This window comes from Tauraco erythrolophus, chromosome 6 (assembly GCF_009769465.1).
Source record: "Tauraco erythrolophus isolate bTauEry1 chromosome 6, bTauEry1.pri, whole genome shotgun sequence".
NCBI lineage: Eukaryota > Metazoa > Chordata > Aves > Musophagiformes > Musophagidae > Tauraco > Tauraco erythrolophus.
In genome coordinates this window covers 13605442-13626236 of record NC_141470.1, presented here as the reverse complement: position 1 = coordinate 13626236, position 20795 = coordinate 13605442, and the positions used below count along the sequence as shown (strand labels likewise).

At 36.0% G+C, this 20795-nt stretch overlaps 1 protein-coding gene across 9 annotated transcripts in view; it reads right to left on the bottom strand.

Moving 5' to 3' along the window:
- Positions 1-20795, bottom strand: part of SOX6 (SRY-box transcription factor 6) — a 381585-nt gene that overhangs the window by 30433 nt on the left and 330357 nt on the right. For all 9 annotated transcript variants that reach the window (XM_086614165.1, XM_086614168.1, XM_086614161.1 and 6 more), the window contains one exon: positions 1613-1721. In XM_086614165.1, the coding sequence (XP_086470291.1) occupies positions 1613-1721 (109 nt within the window). The remainder of the gene's footprint in view (positions 1-1612; positions 1722-20795) is intronic.

Here is a 20795-nt window from a genome sequence, read left to right as displayed (position 1 = left end):
GATAGGCTCCTTCTGAATATTATTTGTAATAAATGGCTGATAGGCTTCAGTCATCTTCTTATCTTACTGTTATGGAAACTGAAATCTTAACTATATCAAAGTACTTTAAAGAAAAAGTTTAAGTAAAAAACATGTCAGCATGTGCTTCTGGTGTGTGTGTCAGTTGCATGTGATAAGCTAATCATGATATTAAGCCAATAAGTAGGAATATTTGCTGAATTAAATTTGAGAGTTAACTATTCCTCTGTATGGATGAGTCAATACGGGAACATCTTGGAATTGAACTTGCAGCTTCTCCATTGTATATAAGGCCTTGCCCCAAACACTTTTAAATTCAGCTTTTTTGGTTTGCCTAGTGACTGATTAAAGATAAAGTATGTCAGCTGGCAAGCAAGGAGAATTGGGGCTTTAAGATGTCTTATCACAGGCATATCACGTACTACCTGTACAGTAAAGAAAAGATAACATTTACATGTGCTGTTGTTGTCAGACTTCAAAATGAAGGGATAATTCATGAGACATTATCTTGACCATTTATTTCTGCGTCACAGAGAGACAGAACAGAAAAAGTGCTCAAAGGAATATTTCTCTATACAGAAAATATTAATGCCTTTTTATCAGAAAAATTCTATCACAGTATTTCAAAAAAGATTTGAAAATAACCCTATTCGTCAACAATTGCAAATTTATTGGTCCTGTTCTACTGGTCCAAGAAAAAAAGCAAATTTTAAACCTGTTAGGTGTTTTGATATCAATGGAAAAATTAAGAGATGTTTTAACTTTCTCTTAAGAACAGTGGCATAACTAGAACTTGTCAGGTTAAAAAAGAGGAAAATGATTCTCAGAAGTAAATTGAGGGGGCAAAATGTTACATAATGTTCTATCTGAATAATACATTAATCTTTTTACCATGACTGGTAGGGTCCCTATCTATCTACCTGTTCTCTTCTAATGTCTCATAGGGTAGAGCAGATATCAGTGGCATCCACTTCCAGAGCATGCATGGTAACCCTGCTAGAGTCTAAATTCAGTCTTGGTAATGCTGATTTCCACCTGTGGCTTGACAGTCTATGCTTGATATACAGAACTCTCACTGAAATAAGTGCAAATGATGAAAACGTCATTTTCAAATAGAAAATATGAAATATCTTTCCACTATCATTTGACAGCTGCCTGTCAATAAAATCATGCTTGCTATATCTTGAATAGTTTGTAAGTGCACTGATTGGTAGACTTCTTAAAGAGCTCTAACTTTCTTCAAAGCTGCTAAATCCTTAAAAACTAGTGAAAATATATATATGTAGATATTGTCTCGCTGAGATACTTTTCTCAATGTTTCTGCACTTTTATTAATGGTATAAAATGTAAACAATTGACAGCTGCTGGGGGAAAAAAAATAGTTGCATTGAAGAAGGGCTTAGAGGGCTATACAGTCCTTTTCATGTATCCACCCTTAGCTATGAACTTATTACAATCTCACAAAACCACACAGAAATCATTCAAGTGTTACCCTGGAATGTAAGCTAGACAGTACTTATGACACTGGCAGCATTTCAGCCATGCCATTCGGTGATGCAGTGTTCAATAACCCATAGTTAAAATTGCAACTCACCTTCTGCGTCTTCTGGCCTTGTAAGATCAATGACACCAGGGCCTAGTTTTCCATCTTCATTGGGTTTCCCTGTTAACTGTGGGCCTAAATTTTCAAACCTTGTTCTTTCCTGAAAAAGAACAGAAGTAGTCTTAATGCTCCATATAGGTTAGTTTTCATTATAAGCCTGTGCATATGTATATGCATATGCACTGGTACATGCCTTATTTTTTAAATCGGAACAAATAATGAGTGCATTTAATTAGAATTTTAACTCAGGGACAATTTTTTACAGATTTTGAATGTTTGCATTTATGAAAATCAGTTTTAAATGTGAAACATATACAGAAACTTTGAGATTTTTTTGATCTGCACTGCCATAATGCATAAATGATTGTACATGCAAATACAAAACACTCTTGGCAGCAAACAGTGCTGATCGACGCTGTTCACTTTGCCTTTCCACTTATATTCTGACTTAAACTGGAAAAGACAATCAACATTTGGGAGACATGAAAATTCAGAAGTTGAAGGAAGAGTTTGTATTAAAATATACTGCTAATTTAACGGAAAAAGCACTTTTTCTCCACTATGAGATTCAAGTTTGCATTCATACCTCTGAGAAAACACAAGTCTGAATTTTATGCAAGAGGTTTTCAAAGACAAGTATTTGAAAGAAGGAATAATAGACGACAGAATTGATATTATTTTGTCTAGGAATTTAAATTGTACTTCAGTGGAAAGCGAACTGAAAGAGAGGAGAAGAGGAAAAAAAAAAAAAAAAAGAAAAAGAATGCACACTCCTGGAGAAACAGAAAGCTTTTGAGAGCTGGAGACCTCCACAGGAAATCTGGAACTAGAAAGTGGAAACTGTAAGGTATTTTATGTGTTAACCCAGTTCCTCAGTCAACTACTGGACAAGGGCACTGAAAATGACAGTGCAATATTGTCTCACAATAGTAGTCTCTGTAGTACTGCATATCAATAGCAAAGCATTCAATGGTTATCATTAATTTAGCATTCTCATTTGAAGGAACATAGCATGTTTTCCCTCTTGCCTTGTTGTTACCTCTTCAGATTAAACTTGGCATTATGTTGTACTTGTGAATGAATGAAACCTTGTTGTTCATTACTATGAAACAATATTAAATGTCATGTCAGCTTGAATTTACAGACATGAAATACCAGCTTTCAGCTCTAAGAACAGTTTCTCCATGTTATACTTAATGCATTATGCAGAAGTAGAGTGCTGATTGCTGTTCAGTCTATTGTTCAATGACCTAGTTCTCTGCTGTGCATACTAGACATAAGAAGAAAACATTAGGAGTTTCTCTCCTGCAAGATCGTTAGAAACTTGGAAATGTTCTTAAGGACAAAACATCCTTGATGTCCTTGACTCTTCATTTGCTCCACCTCCAAATACTTCTGCCTTCCAATGTGATTATTTTTCTATTATCACTATCTTTCAGTAATAAAACTCCACCAGGCCAACAACTGAGGAATTCTTTTGATTCCTCATTCTTTTGATTCCTTCAGCCATGGATTTTTAAAATTATTTTCTGTTTAATTTGCAGAGGAAGACAGGAAAGCACAACCTGACACTGGATTTGCCACAACATGCAGCTGAGGCATTTCAGTTACTAACTGCATTTCTAAAAGGCCCTCAGAATCTTCCAGTCGTCAAACAAAATAACTCTGCATTTTATGTTTGGTTAATTTCTGAACTTATTTTCTTCTGTAAAATCTGTGGTTGATGAAGGAGCTTACATATACAAAGGAACTCATGAGAAAAGAAAGAGTTACAAATGAAATGTGACTGCAGAAAGGCACTGCAATACTAGAGGCCCGATATTTTACTGGAAGATGTTGTGCAATGTAACAATACACCTGAATCATCAGGATGGGATCTGTTTTACTGGTAGGCAGAATAAAAAATAAGTTTGTCAAGGATTCTGCGTTCCATTGCAAAGGGCTGATTTACAGTTGAGATAAAAACAAAGATCAGTACTAAGAAAACAGCTTTTGGCACATATATCGTCTCTTCCAAAATATTTGCACTAAAAGCTTTTTCTTAAGGATGTTAATACAGCACCTGCAGTATTCTTGGAAGAACAGCCTTTAAGTGTGTTTCAGAAGAAGGAGAAAACCTTTCTGCTATAAATATCAACAGACCCAGCTACGTATCAATATGCACATTTGGAATATCTTTCTAGTCATTCATTCTCTTTGATTTTACCAGAAAATATTCTGTTGAAAAAAAAAAAAAAGAAGAAGAAAAAAAGAAAGTTTCTGAAAGAATATCAATATTTTGACATGGAAGAAGAAATGGGAAAATTACACGATAAGGTTCAGGAACAGTAAAATGTTCCTTATACCATAAAAATACCTGCTCTTGTCAAACAAAGGAGATGTACTTATAGTTATTCCATATCCTCCTCCTTCTAATTCATAAAAAGCTGTAACAAAGCTAGCTATATTTAAGTCTTTGAAATGCCTTTTAAAGTCATTCATTTGCTTGCTTTTTACTGAAAATAATCTTCAGAGTGATTGTAAAAAAGTTTTCAATATTTGCATTGGGTTCAGACAAATTCAGAGAACTGTAAAAAATAGTAAAATATTCCTCAATATTAATAATGTTTTTATCTAGTAGATGCCTTTACAATTCCATGAAATGCAATGAATTAATATGAAATTTATTATTAGAGAGGAATCTTGTCCCACTAGGCTCCAATCCTTTTTTATGGGGTTTGACTTTGCTCCCATTTTGAATTCATCCTAAAGAGAAGAGTCACCTGCATTAAAAATCCTTTAGAAGTATACCTTTTTCCTAGTATGAGCAAGGACTGAGAGGATGATTGATTCTGTACATAATATTCCTATATGAACAAAAAAAGACATAATTTCATTAAAAGTAAATGGCTATACGTAGCTGCACTAAGTTACCTACATGTGCGTTATATATGCACACATTTGCATCAAACACTGGCTATATTGCTGCCTCCCTAACCTACACTAGCAGAAGATTTTGGTGAGTTCGTAAGAAAGTGCACCACTATGGACAGTGCAGGTGTTTTGTTTCCTGTGAAAAAGCATTTTGGACCTCTATTTTGAACTGATTTTTTGTACTAGCTATGGAGCTCATGCTGTATGGTCACATTAAGTTTTCCCGTTTACGTTTCAGAGAAAAGGTTCAGGGCATGACACTGACAACCCTTTCTCATGACTAGATCGGTTGGAGCTTGCACTAGAAAACTGAAAGCTCTTTCCAGCACAATTCAGATCCTTTGTGCTCCTTTATATGTTGAACACACAGTAAAAATAATCACTTCTTTAAAATGAGAAAAAGAAGAGAAAAAAGATTCTTCTTAGCAGCCAAATCTTAATTTTCCATTCTGTTATGTGATTAGGCATTTATTTATGTGTTGTCAGTCACAAACATGCAGATAACGTAAAAGTTATTGAAAAAATTAAAGTCTGCTCAACTGTCTTGCAGGACTGTTGGTTCTCTAAGTGCTTTGAAATTATGATGTATGAGGTAGATGTTGCATATTAAATAAAGATATTTAAATTATAAAGCCCCCGTTAGTGAGAGCTGATGAATGTTAAATGTTATGAGCCACAAGGCTGTGGCATCCATCATATTCACATATTATCACAGTCAGTGATGGAGCAGCCCCAGTGATGACAGATAGACTGCTAGATAGTTATCCCTTATTTCCAGAGTCGCCAAGCAAGCCTTTCAACCCCTTTGGCATTATTTTTAGCTTTGCATTAAATTAGCAACTTTTCGTTCACGTGCTGGCAGAAAGTATCAATTCTTTCTTCACATGTGGAAGGTAAAAGAATGTTTTACTGAAGCAAGGAGCAAAGGGAAAGGAAGCAGTAGCCCCTACCTCTGAAAAGGCTGCAAACTTCAAATGACTAGAAACAAATATAAAATTGTGATCTTGTGAAAGAACAGCAATGAAACAGTAAGCACACAATAATGGCTTTTCTCTGCACTTAGATAAAAGCTGAATTTTTGATGTGCACAGTATATTTTCATAAAATTTTATATACTATGTTTTATACACTTATTGGCTATTCCATAATAATGTGTGTGCTAACAGTAAAATTGCTCTTAAATTTATGTGTGTTATTTATACGTTCCCACGTAACAATGCTTTTTGTTGTAAAAAATATTCTGTTTATTAATGTAACTTTACAACCACTGCATCCAAGATCCGTGGTAAATTAATGACATTTTTATTATTTTATAGTGTCATTAAATTTTTACTGATCACTCCATCAAACAGAAGCAATAAAGGCCATAATGCAAACTGGGACACTTAGATCAGGGGAGCAGGAAGGCATTCCATATAGTCTGAAGTAAACGGCTTGCTATAAATGATATTTATACCATCTTTAAGGATGTGAGAATACTTGGACAAGTTTGGCAAAACTGTTTCTGTAGTACCGTGGATTGTGTACTTAAATAACAGTTTACTTGCCAGCAAGACAATTTTTTTTTCAAACCATGTGCGAGAAGATGACTGATTGCATCCATCTCTTGAAAAATAATATACGAAATGTAATAATACACTGGGCACCCCTCCCTTCTGGATTACCAAGACTGATCCGACTATACCCATGCCTCAAATTATTTCAACATGCTTGCTTTTTCCACATCTGAAACGTATGCTTAGTCTGAAATGGAAAACGGCAGGCATGCTGATTGTTGTATAAAAGATTTAAAATATATACATTTTTTGCAAACAAATACTTTTTATTTAAGCAGACGTGTTTGGACAATGATGTAATAACCTTTATTTCAATAGTCTAGCATGGAAGCAGTTACCAACATTAATTTAAAGAGCCAGTTTCTAGAAACTGAATTAATATGGGTCATTCACAGAAGCCACAGAGCATATGACTGAAGGGATACTATTTCTTCTGAGGACAGTACTTTAGTTAGAATGACTAAAAATAATTATTACATGTTGTCTTTATGTATAAAATGTATTTCAGTTGAATTATTCCATACTAAATGTTCTAGTAGCTTATTTGCTAACTTCCCTTCATGTACTATGGATGGTAAACAGGCAAACAGCTTACTGTATTCAAAATACAAAAAGGATGTTTTCAGTAGAACACAGAGAAAATCATTCCCAGTTTGAATAAGGAGGAATCACAAACCCCCATTTCCCCCGCCCTGGAAAGTGAAGATACAAACGTCCCAAGCTTTTCACCTTCTCACTACTTTTTAACGGCTAGGACTGAAAAGTTAAATTACCCTCCACTTAGAATCTTTTGCAATATCTTGGCACAGCAGGGACAATTACAAATTGACTTTCAGCCTTATCTCTGGGTATTTTAGTTATTATGGGTGGGAAGTTTAAACATTAACCTTATTACAACAATGTCAATCATCCTACTGGTGTGCAGGCATGCAACTGCTGGAATTCTTTGGATGGCAAAGTAGATAAACACAATAGTGGCATTAGTGTTACAATTAAAAGAAAGGCCTTCATTTTTGCAGAACTGTGGTGAATATCTAGAACTTGTTTTCCACATCATAGCAGTGGGAGTCGCTCCAAGAAACAAGAAAAAATAAATTAGAAAAGTAGGCAAACTTACTGTAGGAATGCTGATATTTTAAGATATTACAAGATACAAAGTGTATCTTTTCCAACCACTGATTTACAGGTTGTGTGAATGAAGGATATGCCGAGTTCTATGACGTTGACACAACCTGATCTTACTTTATTTTTTATGTAAGTGAAATACCTGAATTCAATGATCTCAGGAAGCAAAGAGGGACAGTTCAGTGAATTTTCACCCCGACATACTGCTGTTTTCAGTTTTTGAAGGCCACTATATTGTTCATAAACTGTTCTAGTACTATCTTCGTATGCTGAATATACAGCATGGACTAGCATCCCTGCTATAGACTACAGATTGGTGTTGTATTACAGTGTCTCAAAGCAAACAGCTTGCTTGAAAAGATGTAGGGAGAGAGAATCTGTTAGGTCCCCTTTTAAATATATTCTTTCATCTTAAAGCATAAATGAAAAGTAAGAGATTAAAAGCAGATAACAGGGAATTTACACTGAAATTTATTTGCCTGACTGACAAGCCTCAGCTGGCTTCCACGTGACAACGTGACCTATGCAAGACCATCACAAGCAGAAAATACTCCGAAGTTGTTGAGTAAGAGAATTTCATAGTGATTGTCATGATATGGGACTTTATTCTTTTCACATCCAGGTCCTGGAATCAAAATTGAGAACTGCAATTTCAACAAAATTTAAAGTGTCAAGAAAAAGTTTGAAATGGGAGTGCTAAAGGCAAAAAATTCATCAGATAAATAAATACAAACCCAAACACCATGATTGTAAATGCTCTCTTAGTGAATTCTTTTGGAACTCTGATTTTAAGAATCAGAATTCCTAGAGTTTCTAGTTCGCGTGAACAGTAGCCATCCTGATCTCTGAACAGACATAAGAAGGATTTAAATGAATTCCCTAATTAATGGGAGAATTCAGCACGTACTAATAAGTTAATAGACTCCAGTGCATTGAAGCTTGCCTTTAAAAAGAAGCTTATGAATTTAAAAATATTTTTTAAAAGCAAAAAAAAAAAGAATGGAGAGTAAATGTTTTCACCTAAGTAGGATATTATGCCCTCCTACACATGAAGTATTGACATACCCTCCACGTAACTATTGCCACACTTGCAGGCACTCCTAAGCTATGGATCTGCCCTGCTTAGATTACTTTCAACAGGATTACTGCACTTACTGAGCCCCTTTAACCAAATGCTTTATGCTTTTGTTCATATGGTTTTAATATGGTTTTAACCAATTGCAAGGTTATTTATAAGTTTGCAACTCCCCAGTAGTTAGAGTTATGAAGCGTTCAGACTTAAGCATATCCAGTTGTGTGGTAACCCAACTACTGCTTTCATGCGGTTTCCAACTTTTTATTCATGCACAAAGGCATGATGCATGGCAGTATCTGAGAACTTTCTGATTAACTCTTTGTTTCAGCAGCCTGCAGTAAAATTATACATCAACTTAAAGGTAAATATTCAAAACTAAACTAAAATAAAAAATCACACGAACTGTGAAATTGCACTGTAGACTGATGAGAAGCCATTAGTGCTTGAAAAACAAAGGGACAATCAATTAAATTAACAGCTGGTACATGAAAAGCAAACAAAAGGAGTTACTACTTTACACTCTGCATAATATGGGTGTAGAATTCACAAAAGGTCAGAAGGAGTCCAAAGCTTGGCCTGTCACTTGTTTGAAAAAAAGCTGGATAATTTTATGACTGTTAATAACATTTGTAGTAACACATGCTAAGATAATCAAATCTCCTGTTCCAGAGTGTAAGCTGTTCAGCCGTCGAGGTCGAAGAGAAATTCCCTCGTTCTCTCTGCTGCTCCCTTACCTCCTGACCAACATCCACAGATGATTAACTGGGAGCCTTCTAGGGAGAGAAGTTAATTTTCTTTTATAACATCGGGTATTGCTCACTAGTTTTAAGGGAGAACCGATAAAAGGTATAGATCCCATCTATTTACCTTGCAATTAGAAAGAATCTGAGTGGAACCATTTAAGAAAACACACTTTCTTTTAAATAAACACATACATGTGCATTTTTAAGAGACAAAAATAAACACGAATTACAATTGAAGCACACCTACTAAGGAATAGCAGGACTGTTTGGTTGGTGTTTTTTGGTTTTTTTTTTTTTCTGTGTTGTAAAGTGATTAATGAAAGCAATTCATTAGGTACTGATGGACCTTCAGGATGATCATTCAAATTTCTAACATTTGAGTTACAAGAATAAATGCACAAGGGCATGGCAAAACAAAGCTTTTTTTTTTTTTTTCCCTAGTAGACTAAATACTACAGAGGAATAACAATATACATTTTGCTATATTTCAGTTTAATTTAGTAGCTGGTTTGACCTTGTCAGTTATGGCCTCATTTGCACCAAGTATTTAAAAACGGAGACATTGAAATGCCATAAAAGTGAACAGAAATACTTTTACCAAATTTAGACAATGCCATGATTCTGTGAGTATATCTTCATGCTTCCCCAAACTTTTCTGTTTGTGACTAAAGTTCATTAAAAGTATTGGCATGCAATAGAATCAGAAAAGAAGATCAGAGATCTGGTTACTAGCCTCGAAACTGTGAATCTCCTTTTCTCTTAATCATCTAGTAATATATTCCAGGCTGAAAATACAGCTTTTAGCAAGAAGCCACAGCAGTATAACAACCAGAAAAACTATTCTAGGTTCAGCACAACAATTTTTTTGGAATGGAAAAAAAAAAAGGCAGAAGTCACCAATTTCAATTTCATTGCGGTGTTCTGCAAACCTCAACAGCACAAAGCAAATTCAGCTGCCCTCCACACAAAGTTAGGAAAAGAGAGGTCTTAAAAAAAATCCAGAACACACACGCAGACATACACACACGCCACTGGTCAAACATCTTGAGAAGCAGTATGATGTTCTTTTATGAACAATATGGAAATGTAAGCACATGCAAACAGACACATATATATTTGATTTTAAACCTATAAAAGCTAAGAGAAAGACAAATGATGTTCTCATAGATACTTTCATTCCATCATTTCAACTGTGCCTTACAATAGGCATACATCAGATTTTGTGACATGATGAAACAATACCGGAAAAACTGTGATAAAAATGGACTACATGATGCAATAATCAATTATCAAATGGCAATAAATGCACTTTTCCTACTCTACATGTGGGAAGTAGTTATAAAGGATTAAAAGTGAATATTTCAAATAATCTATTTGCAAGTATTTTTACAATTAAAGAACTAAACTTCAGGGGAAATCTGAATCTGAGTTTTTATGCATTTTATTACGGCAATCTTTGAATATGAATAGTGTTGTATATTTTAAGTGTAGATTCCAGTAGCTTCGTTAGGGTAAATCCTCCAGGGCTTTGGAAGCACAGATATCTAACCCAGATACTCTGAATGAGTCACTGGGGGTACCTACCCCTTTTGTTTATCTCTATAAGCAATGCAGGTCTCTAGACATGGCTGTTCCATCCCATTTTCAGGAAGACACCTGAAGTAGTTTAAATTGGTGATGCAAAAGATGCTTGGGCTTAAACGTTCACATTCATATTTAGAATTAGAAATGCAATCAAGGCAGTTAACAAAATCCCACCAAATGCTACTGTTTTCAAGTATATGCCTTGCCTTGTGCTGGATATAAATATGTAATTGCATACCATGCATGTATAGATTAAGTAGGCTTTTTCTGTATTTATCAAGCTGACTTTTTTTTGTTACTTTGTAGCATTTTAATTATACTTTTTCAAGGTTGCATTTTATGATTGCTGCTTATATATTAATCTGTTTATACTCAGGCCTTTTTTGTTATGTTCAGAGAGAAAACAAACATATCACTAAAGAATAAGGATAGGTGACAATGGAACAAGGATAATAACATCATTATGCAGTGTTTTGCCTCTTGTACCCCCATCACTGCCATGTTTTTCTCTGATTATTTCAGCCTCAGGAAAATGTGCTGCTTACTGTTTATGTCAGAAAGGCAAGTTTACTGTTTGCACAATTACAATATCAAGTATGATGTACGTAATGCCTGTGATAATATAGATGTACCCCTCAATAGCTCCTGTCTTTAATCTTCATTCAACAGGAAAAAAAAAAACAACACACAGCAACAAAACGAACCAAAACAGTGAGTGGCAAATTCTTGCAGCCTTGTATAGGCCTTATTCGTGTAAGGTGCTGAGCACTTTCACTCCAGTCCAACAGAGGCCTCAAGGACGTGGACATTCACCACTTAACTCCAGGGGAATACTGTATGCTTGTATTAAGAATGGACTAATGCACTTCACTGAATCAGAGCCAAAGTGAGTAGTTCTCCTATGTTTACAGTGAATCTGAGAATAAAAATTAAACAACTTTTTTCCAGGTTGAAAAAGATGCTTTCTCCTTCTTACTGATTACTCTTTTTTCCCTTTGAGACAGGTAAGTTGAAGGCCTTCTGGTATGAAGAAGAATTACTCTTGTTTAGGAATAAAACAATAGAAAGCCAAGAACATAGTCTTGTAAGGATTTATCCAATTGACCAGACGTTGCATTAACAATGCCCTAGCTGAAGGCAAAGGAACAACTCCCTAGCAGTGGAATTGCTATATTTACTTACTTATCTTGCTAATACAATCAGAACTAAGTTGCTCATAATTTATGGTTTTTTTAAAATTTGTATTCAAAGAAAATGCAGCCCAAACGAGATTTATGAACACTATAAATTCATTAAAAACAATCAAAAAAAGCACAACTGATAAAGTAGGATAAAAGTTCCATTTACTACATCCGACATGCAAATACAGGCAAATACGTACTTCCGGGAAACTGGGAGAGATTTACATCTCTCGGAGGGAGTAACTCTGCGATGCGGAAAGTATGAATCAAAATAATGCAAGAGAGAGGGTACTTCAAAAGGGTAACTGATGGCTCTGCATTTTTTTCATGCAGAATCCAGGAACCCTTACACCTGAAACCATCTTAAATGCAAAATGAATATCTACGGGCTGAAAAAATTCTGTGGTTTTACTGCTGCAATACACAAAGACAAAACTGCTAGTCATCTATAGCTAATGCTACTGGCAAAAATCCATTCTCTAGCTTTTCATTTAAAGTAGAAGGATTTTATAAACCTTGGTTTGTTTTTATGATGAAAAGCTTGTTTCAAATTTCCCACATAAGATATCCATTAAAGTACTCTTCAGCTCAATGCAACAATGACAGTTTAGAAAATGCTTTTATACCTTAAAAACCAATCTTGAATGGAAGTTTCAAAAGTAGTGGTTTCACCCACAGAGCATATTAGCCACTTATGTCCCACTTAAGACCCATTTTTTACCTCGTTTTCAGCGTAAGCATAGACTGGGTCCTACTACATCTCTCTGCACTGAAAATGAACTTTTTCTCTTTTTTCCCCTATCCTCACTCATCCACTTTAGATGACATATATGGAAAAAAAAAGTTCATGCAATTCACAGAAGGAACATTCCAGCACCTCATTCCAGTGGAAGGTTTTTGCTGCTCTGTGGACAAATACATTCTGTGAGTAAGAGGGAATTTCCTGTCTCGTACCTTCCTTACTCGTTTGTATACTTGTATACTTCATAACTGTGGTCATATTTTCTAGCTATGTCTTACAGGAAAGAGAATAATAATGTCCTGGGGAAGCAATCAGTATTTTGGAGCTTTTTACTATTATGTATGTAGACAATCATAATACCTACCACTGCACATTAGTAGTACCCAAATCATTTTAAAAAGGAGGTTGGTAATGGTATCTGCAGGCACAGAGTGAGGAAATTATTATCTTCTGGTTACCCAGAAAGTCAATGATTAAGCTGAGAACTGAACCTGGGACTTCTGAACATTAGGCCAGTCCACTGGCTGTTATGCCACACTGCCTCTGCCGTAAATCTGTTTGATGGATTTTTCAGTCATGGAACATTAAAGGCTCTGCTCTTGTCTAATGAATATGTTTAAAGAAAACAGTACAAACAAAAGCAAATGTAACACTTAAATTATCTGAGACGTACTGCTTTGATGTCACACTTGGATAAAGGATTTCCTACTGGAGATCTATGTATACTTATACATACTGAAAAATATTTTAGCCAGTACCACTAGCTGGCATGGTGGTATCTATTTATGTCTGAAAAGGGAACATAATCAGTTTTAGTTGGTTAAGTACAATCTGAGCCAACTTTTATATTATGACCAAAAGCTTGGCAGTGCAGTAGCAGTGGCAAGTAGCAGAAAATTGCTTACAGTGTTATTTGCCAGATTACTTGAATGATTTACATTAGGTTTTCAAGAGAGTTTGAAGTATTTAAAACTTAAGAATTGGAAAAGCCTTGGACCGTGGATTTTTGTTCCTAGTTGCAACAAGATGCACAGGAGAGGTTTATGATACACTATGACTGACTACATGAAACATTTTTTAATATAAAACACCTGAAACATTTAGGAGCAGTTCAGTTTGAACTGTTCAGATATTTTTTTTTAATTGAAGATTTGGAGAGCCAATTGATTTAGATTAATACTCAACCTTTCACATCTACTTGTTTAAGATTCATGTTGACATTGTACTAAATACAGCCATAGTTTGTATTCCAGATAAATTGATCTGACTGCAAGCCTCACTCTTCAGTATGATTCTTACTCCAAGATAAATCAATATTTAATATCTCCTGCAACAGCCCCAGTAGATAATTTTAAACCTTTTCTCCATCCCATTAAGTTACCTTTAAAAATTCTTTATACAAGGCTTCACAGATGACTTCTGAAAAACTAGTTTATGAAAAGCAGTCTGAAATTCATTAATTCAGATGGAAAGGGTTTTTTAGTCTTGCTGCATTGTGCTGATCTCTAAATCCATCTCTGTTTAGCTAATTCTCCTGCTCAGCTAATTTGAAGAATAAATAAATACTTCCTGTAAATTTGTAATACAGATTTTAAGCATAAAGAAAAATACCCTTCTACTGCTTGCTCTATGGGACAAGAGGTCTCTGGGTTGTGGACTTCTGCAAAACCAGGCTGATCAAGGTTCTCTCTGACTTCCTGAGAAAATGAGCATTCTGCATCGTCAGGTACCAACCTCCACCCAGCTGCCACATCAGCTAAGAGAAGCAGTGGTAAGCAGCCGTATGTTGGGCTCAGGCATCAGTCACATCCCAGCTTCCATTTCGAACATGAAAATCTACTGCCTGCTCCTTCTCCCCTCCCCACCCTCCAATCTAGTGAAGCGGCTAAGAAGGAGGAAAAACATCTCTTCCCCCTCTCTCAAATCTCTCCTATGGTTAAGGGCCCCAGTGGGATAGGAGTCTTTGATATCGGAAGAATGCAAACAGCCAGGCTCAGGTTTGCTGCTTCCTAGGGTTTAGAAACAGAGACATAAGAGGAATTTCAAATGATTATGTATTGGGAGAACTGAAAGGGATGATGCCAAAAGGAAGGAAAGAACTATATACTCTGGAGCTATCTGGTTGTATATCCACAATTCAAACTATAGGATCTTCATATTCCTATCTGTGCTCCCCCTTACTCTGATTTCCTACTCTGTGTGACATTCAAAGTGCAGTTTCATGGACGTTATGCAGCACTGAAGCTCTGCCCCATCCGTCACTCTCCAACCTACTGGTTCCCAACACAAACAGTCCACAAACCTTTAAATCTTCTGATTCAGCTGTTTATGGGGTCATGCTGAAAACTCAAACTGTGAAATGCTCCAGTTTAATAAAAGGGGAGGACGATTTTTTTTGTTTTCAAAGCCATGTTTTGCTGCTAAGCAGAATGTCTCAAATAATTATGTTCTTGAGAGGGCAGTGAGCTGCAGCCCAGGTTGCTGAGGACCTCTTCGCACTAGAGGGACAGCATGTTGGAAACTAGATAGCTCTTGCCTTTCAAATCTACTAAAGATCTTCATCTCAGGAACTATACCTGCTTTGGTTTGATTCAAAGCACAGCTTAAAATGGTCTGATCCTAAATGAGTTCTTTAATCACTAACAGAACAGAAATAGTAAAGAAAAAAATAATGTGACTGATTAACTTATAAAGCAGTTTTCAATTTTATCTCTATTCTTCTGCTACCTCCAGGCAATCAAAAATGTGATAAAGTGTGTAGTTTGCTTACAGAAAATGTTCAGTATTTAGCTTAGTTGTGAAATCAAATCCAAGGCAAATTTAGCAACAAGAATGCAGTTAGTTGTGCAGAGAACATACCCATTATATACAAAAAATACATGAAATAATATTCACTTTTCACCATGTGACATGTTAGTGGAAATTCTGCTGTGGAAACTGTGTGCTATTCTATTAATTAATTAAGACGTGACACACAACAGCAATATGAGGACACTGTTTTCATGAGACACTACAAGAGTCCCACTAAAAGCACAGTGAGGTTAAGCAGCAGGGAAGAACAACAAACAGCAGGGAAAAGAGGAAAGGAGACCTACATTAGCAGATCTTTGCAAACATTGCAAGAAAATTTCCCGCTCTCTCATGATAAGGGAATGATAGACTTCCACTACCTAAACCATAGTCTGCACCACAGTGGGAGCATTCCTAATACTGCAAAAGTGGAATCTCAGAACAGTTATGGATAAGTTATGTGGGTCCTGATTCAGAGAGGCACATGTGCTGAAATCCATCTTTAACTTAGCAAATGCTTTACATTAGGAGACCTTAGATGGGGTCACAGACAGGAAATTGGGTGCTTTTTTCTCCTTTTAACTGGGTTGTTTATGTTCTCATAGCACGTATTCCCAGGTAGCTACAGTAACAAGGCATGGATGGAGATAAAGGGAAATCACTTGATAAACCAAGCAAGTAGTACGCTTCAACTCCTTCCCTTATAGGATAACTCACACATTCACTACAAAGTTCTCATACTGCAGTTCATTACTTTTGCCTGTCCATAGTAGTGAGTATATACTGATAAACTATGGATGGCTTTAGCACGGAATGGAATAGAAACTCTACATAGCAGAGCATGCTATTTTCTGCAGAGGACTGATAGGTATCCCGGTCTATATATTGTCAGTCTATAACTGTAAATATTAACTCAGCCCATTCCTTGCAAAGAAAGAGAAAAAATAAACCTTGGGTGAAAGAGGGTGGGAGCAAAACTTCGCAGAAAAATATATTTCTTGTATTTATGTAGGTTTTGAGGGATTTCTGGAAGGAAACAAAGAGTTGACACACACTTCTTCAATGAGACATTTGTCATGATGTAGTGTGATACTGAAGAATAAAACACAGGAGTTATGCAAAGGTCCCTTCATAAAGGGAATCCCTTAGGAGGAAGACTGCAGCCATACAACCTAATCTCATTCATGAGTATTCAAAGAGCTTGAGCAGAATCAGGCAAGGAACAGAATTCTGGCAAGGAGCTGGCAACTGAATATGTTTTGGCAACCTGCTGAACCATTGACAGATCAAGAATTTTTACAGTACATGATGTGTCAGTGACTCACTTTGTGTACAGTTCTAATGCACATCCTCCCATTGACGGCTTCTATTCATACCGCCATCTGAAATACCGCAAAGAGCGTTCCTGTGCTTTAGAAATGGAAGGGAACAAGAATGTAAAAAGTAGGATGCACTAAGCAGGAATCTGTATGTATATAAAAAGATAGTTCATCTGAATAGGAGCCATATAATGAAATTTTCACTTAGCAATGGAACTCGAGGATGCAAAGAAAACAGCAGTGAGATAAGAATGCATCCGTTGCCTGCTATGTCAAGAAGCCTTTGGCAAGATAACAGTGAAAGCATGCACCCAGCTACTGATCAACCTGCGTCTGACATTAAACCACAAGTGTCCACTTCTTTTACTGGCTGCTTAATAAATTGCTTTGGAACGGGTGAAGGTGAAGAGGAGCTCTTTCCAAAACCTTGTCTCAAGGTTCTCCCTCAGTTAATGAATGTCAGCAAGTGGAAGAGAGCAGAAATTCAATATGTTTTTCCAGCCTTTCTTACAGAAGCATTTGCAACGTGTTAGAGGCCACAGACATAAAAGTGAAATACTGGTGTCATGGTTTGATGTGGAGGGGGGGGGGGTGGTTCTGGTGGCAGGACCAGAGGGGTTTTGCCCAGGACCATGGTTGGTGGGTGCTCCCTCTGTTCTTGTCTCAACCCTCAGTCCCTTTGGTTTTTTTCCTCTCCTCTCTACTTTACTGGAGAAGGAGAGACTGTGTGAGTTTTAGTTGCTGGATCAGCCTAAAACCACGACAACTGGGAAATTAATGTTGTCTGTAGATTTTCAGTATGTAAGCTGGACAATTTCAGCTTGTGGGCTAGGCATACTTTAGGTTTTAAGTAGTGTGATAACAGCTTACTATATCTTGAACATGATTTTAGTATGAGTAATCTGATGTTGAATATCATTTATTACTCTGTTACACATTTCCAATTGAGATAGACCTGTTTATGGAGTTAGTATTATGTGACTACAGATGGACAAGCTATGTGCAGTGAACAATTTATCCAAAAAATATAGTCTTTCTTATCTTTTCAAACTACCCCTGGAGGATCGGCTATTTCTATACATGTATGAGTAACGCGTCAGTGTTCTAACAATCTGATTTTTGAGTTTTGCATAAGCTATGCACTTAAATGCTCAATAGTTTGCTGCTTGAGATTTATACTGTAGTTGGTCACCTAAGACAAATAATATTGTTTTCAATGCCTGACTCAGTGATAAGTAGTGCAACATCATTGCCTTAAATTACCTGACAAAAGCAACTGGGAATTCTCTCAGCCAAAAGACCTCCCAGGTAGTGGAAAGCCTTTACTTCTGTCTATCAACTCCTGCATCCATTAACTTCAACACCACAGAAAATCCAATGAACCTGCCTCTGGCTTACCATTGGTAGCAAAAAGATGGCAGTGGTAAGGCACCATGCAGCAAGGTCTGCAGGACCCCAGATTAAATTGCTGGAGAGTTCACGGAGTTGCTGCAAAGATCTATAATTAGCATTGACACTGTATCAGGGGCTGGAAGAGCTCGCTGATACTGCATTCCTCGTTTGGTCAGCATGGAGTTTGAAGTGGGTGCTGCATCAAAGCCTCCATTTTTTATGAACGAGGGTGAGCAATTCGGGCATAAACAGTAAATGCCTAATTGTGCACAAATGTCCATGTTCATATGCAAATATACCCACAGAAATAAAAATCCGTTTGCATGATTATTTGTGAAAAGAAAACAAAGGATAAAATAAGCATGGCCAAACGCCATTAATCAGACTTCAAACAAACATTTGCAAATAATGTTTTGCATTATTTGCTCAGGTCTTTTCATAAGATAAAAGAAGACAATTTTACCTGCTAGCATGCTGCTACTTTTGTTTGAGGCAAAACAGTTAAACCATCACAAAGTAGCATATAATCCCACAAACAGGCAGCTAAGTAAATACCCTCTAACAAGAGGGAGTGTATTTCAATTTATCATACCTATTAATACAGTCTAATGATACTTGAAAAAGGGGAGACATTTTTAATTTTAGAAAGTAATGGAGTATCAGAGAAAGAAATCCAAATTTATCCTTGCTGTACTTAATCTACTGCAGTTAAGAGAGTTACATTGGCAATGCTTTTGGTGTTGTGAATTTACTTAGAGCAATACACAGAGCTTGGAAATAAATGGCAGGAACTTTTCTGGATGTCTCTGCTTGTATCTAAGAGTGAAATAATGTGCAAATGTATTCTGTAGTTCTCAGGACAATTGAAGAAGTGATATGGTAGGATTGTGCAGCCGCCATTCTGACTCACAATTTAATTCAATGAATATATTCCTATCCTAGCAAATTTATGTTTGAACAACAATTTTCGACCTATCTTCATTGTTTTTTGTGGAGAAACATAATAAAAATAGGGAATACATTTCAGTATATATCTGCGAAGTCTCCTGAGTAGCTTGGGAAATACATTGCACATAAGAAGATACAATCATTATCCTGTTACAGTCATCATAAAGACACTATCCTTTATGGCAGAACATCATCCTTTGGGAAAAATTATCTTTGCTGGTTTGTGCAAATTTTTCAACCTTCACCCTCGGGACTCATTTTAATCTAGTTCTGTACCTTTGGGATTTTCTGTTGGTCCAAGATTTAAGTAAGAAGACCAAAATAGGGCAAAGCTTTTATCCTTTTCACAAGAAATACCCTATGTGAGTGAACAAGCAGTATATTTGGCATTTTTTCTTGAGCTGGAAAGGTGACAGAAGAAAGGGGCCAAATTCTATTATTATTATTACCATTATTATTATCATCATCATCATCATTATTAATGAGGTCTAAAACCTGCAGCTAGGCAACCCCTTCAAGTAGCCCTGACAACAGCAATAAAAAAACATAGTTGTGTTCAGCAGCCATACACGCATACTACTAAGCACAGGGAGCGGCAAAAATTCTAGTGGCCAATGCCGAAATGCAAAAATAGCTATTATTACCAGTGTGCTGATTTCTTTCCTGAAAATAGCATTTTATTGCCAAGTGGTATTGTGATGGAACTGAAAGCATGAAAACTTTAAAATTTCACCTAATGTAGGAAGCTTCTTTACTACACAGTGTGTGTGTATATATATACACATACACAGCTGTATATATATGTGCATATACTTATCCAAATAATAATGCTTCATACAGGTTCTTTATGTTTAAGTGTATTTTCTTTTGATTTATTACATATCTACATCATTATTGGACTGGTCAAACTTTTTTTTTTAATTTATAGTTCAATAAAGTTTCCATGATTTATACTTTGCAAAGATTGCATCTTTCCCACTTAATTAATTGATTTTGATAATTTAATCAATTATCTAATAATTTAGATTTTATTTTAATCAGCCTCTATGTAATTTGAGGGACTGAGCATTTAACTGCACATCTCATATATTGGAACAGAAATGCAAAAGCTACCAACTTTATCAAGACAAATTTGGAAAGTAAGCCAATTGAGCAAAATGCTTAAAAACAAAGGTCTGTGCAGCAGATTCTTCCATAGGTGCAAAACTGGATCCATAGTAAGCTGGCACCAAAGCTAACTGATTTGTAAATTTAGATGACCTACATATGTCAGAGATTTTGCACTGTTTCTTTTTGTCTTTTCACTGTCAGTTTCAGTGAACATGTATTTTTAATGTGTAAATTTCAAATACATTATCTGTATGTCTTTCTACTCACAGCATACAAAGTAAATCCGAAAAAAAAAGTTAGTAGGTATATTGGTAGGCATGAGTATGAATATTTAGGTGTAAATAGTAGAATTTGAGCAATAGCACGTGATCAATTAAATGCTGAATCATGTTACATACAGGCAGAGAGTTAACTTTTCATGAGCAGATTTCTATCTGTCTCTTGAGTTTGAGGAACAGACTTGACAAGATTTCACACCCACAGCCTTCTGCACCTGGTTCCCATTATAAACCTGGGCTTGATAATGGAGCTATGTTCTTCTGCAGAAGTTAATGTTAGAAATGGTATTTTCCTCCCATAACTCTTATAACATAAGTACCAATGTTATGGCTGTATTTGACCCCTCTGTGTATGTGCAGTTACAGCTTCCACCACTTTTCTCACTAAATACGTAGAGATCAGATAAAACATTTCTTT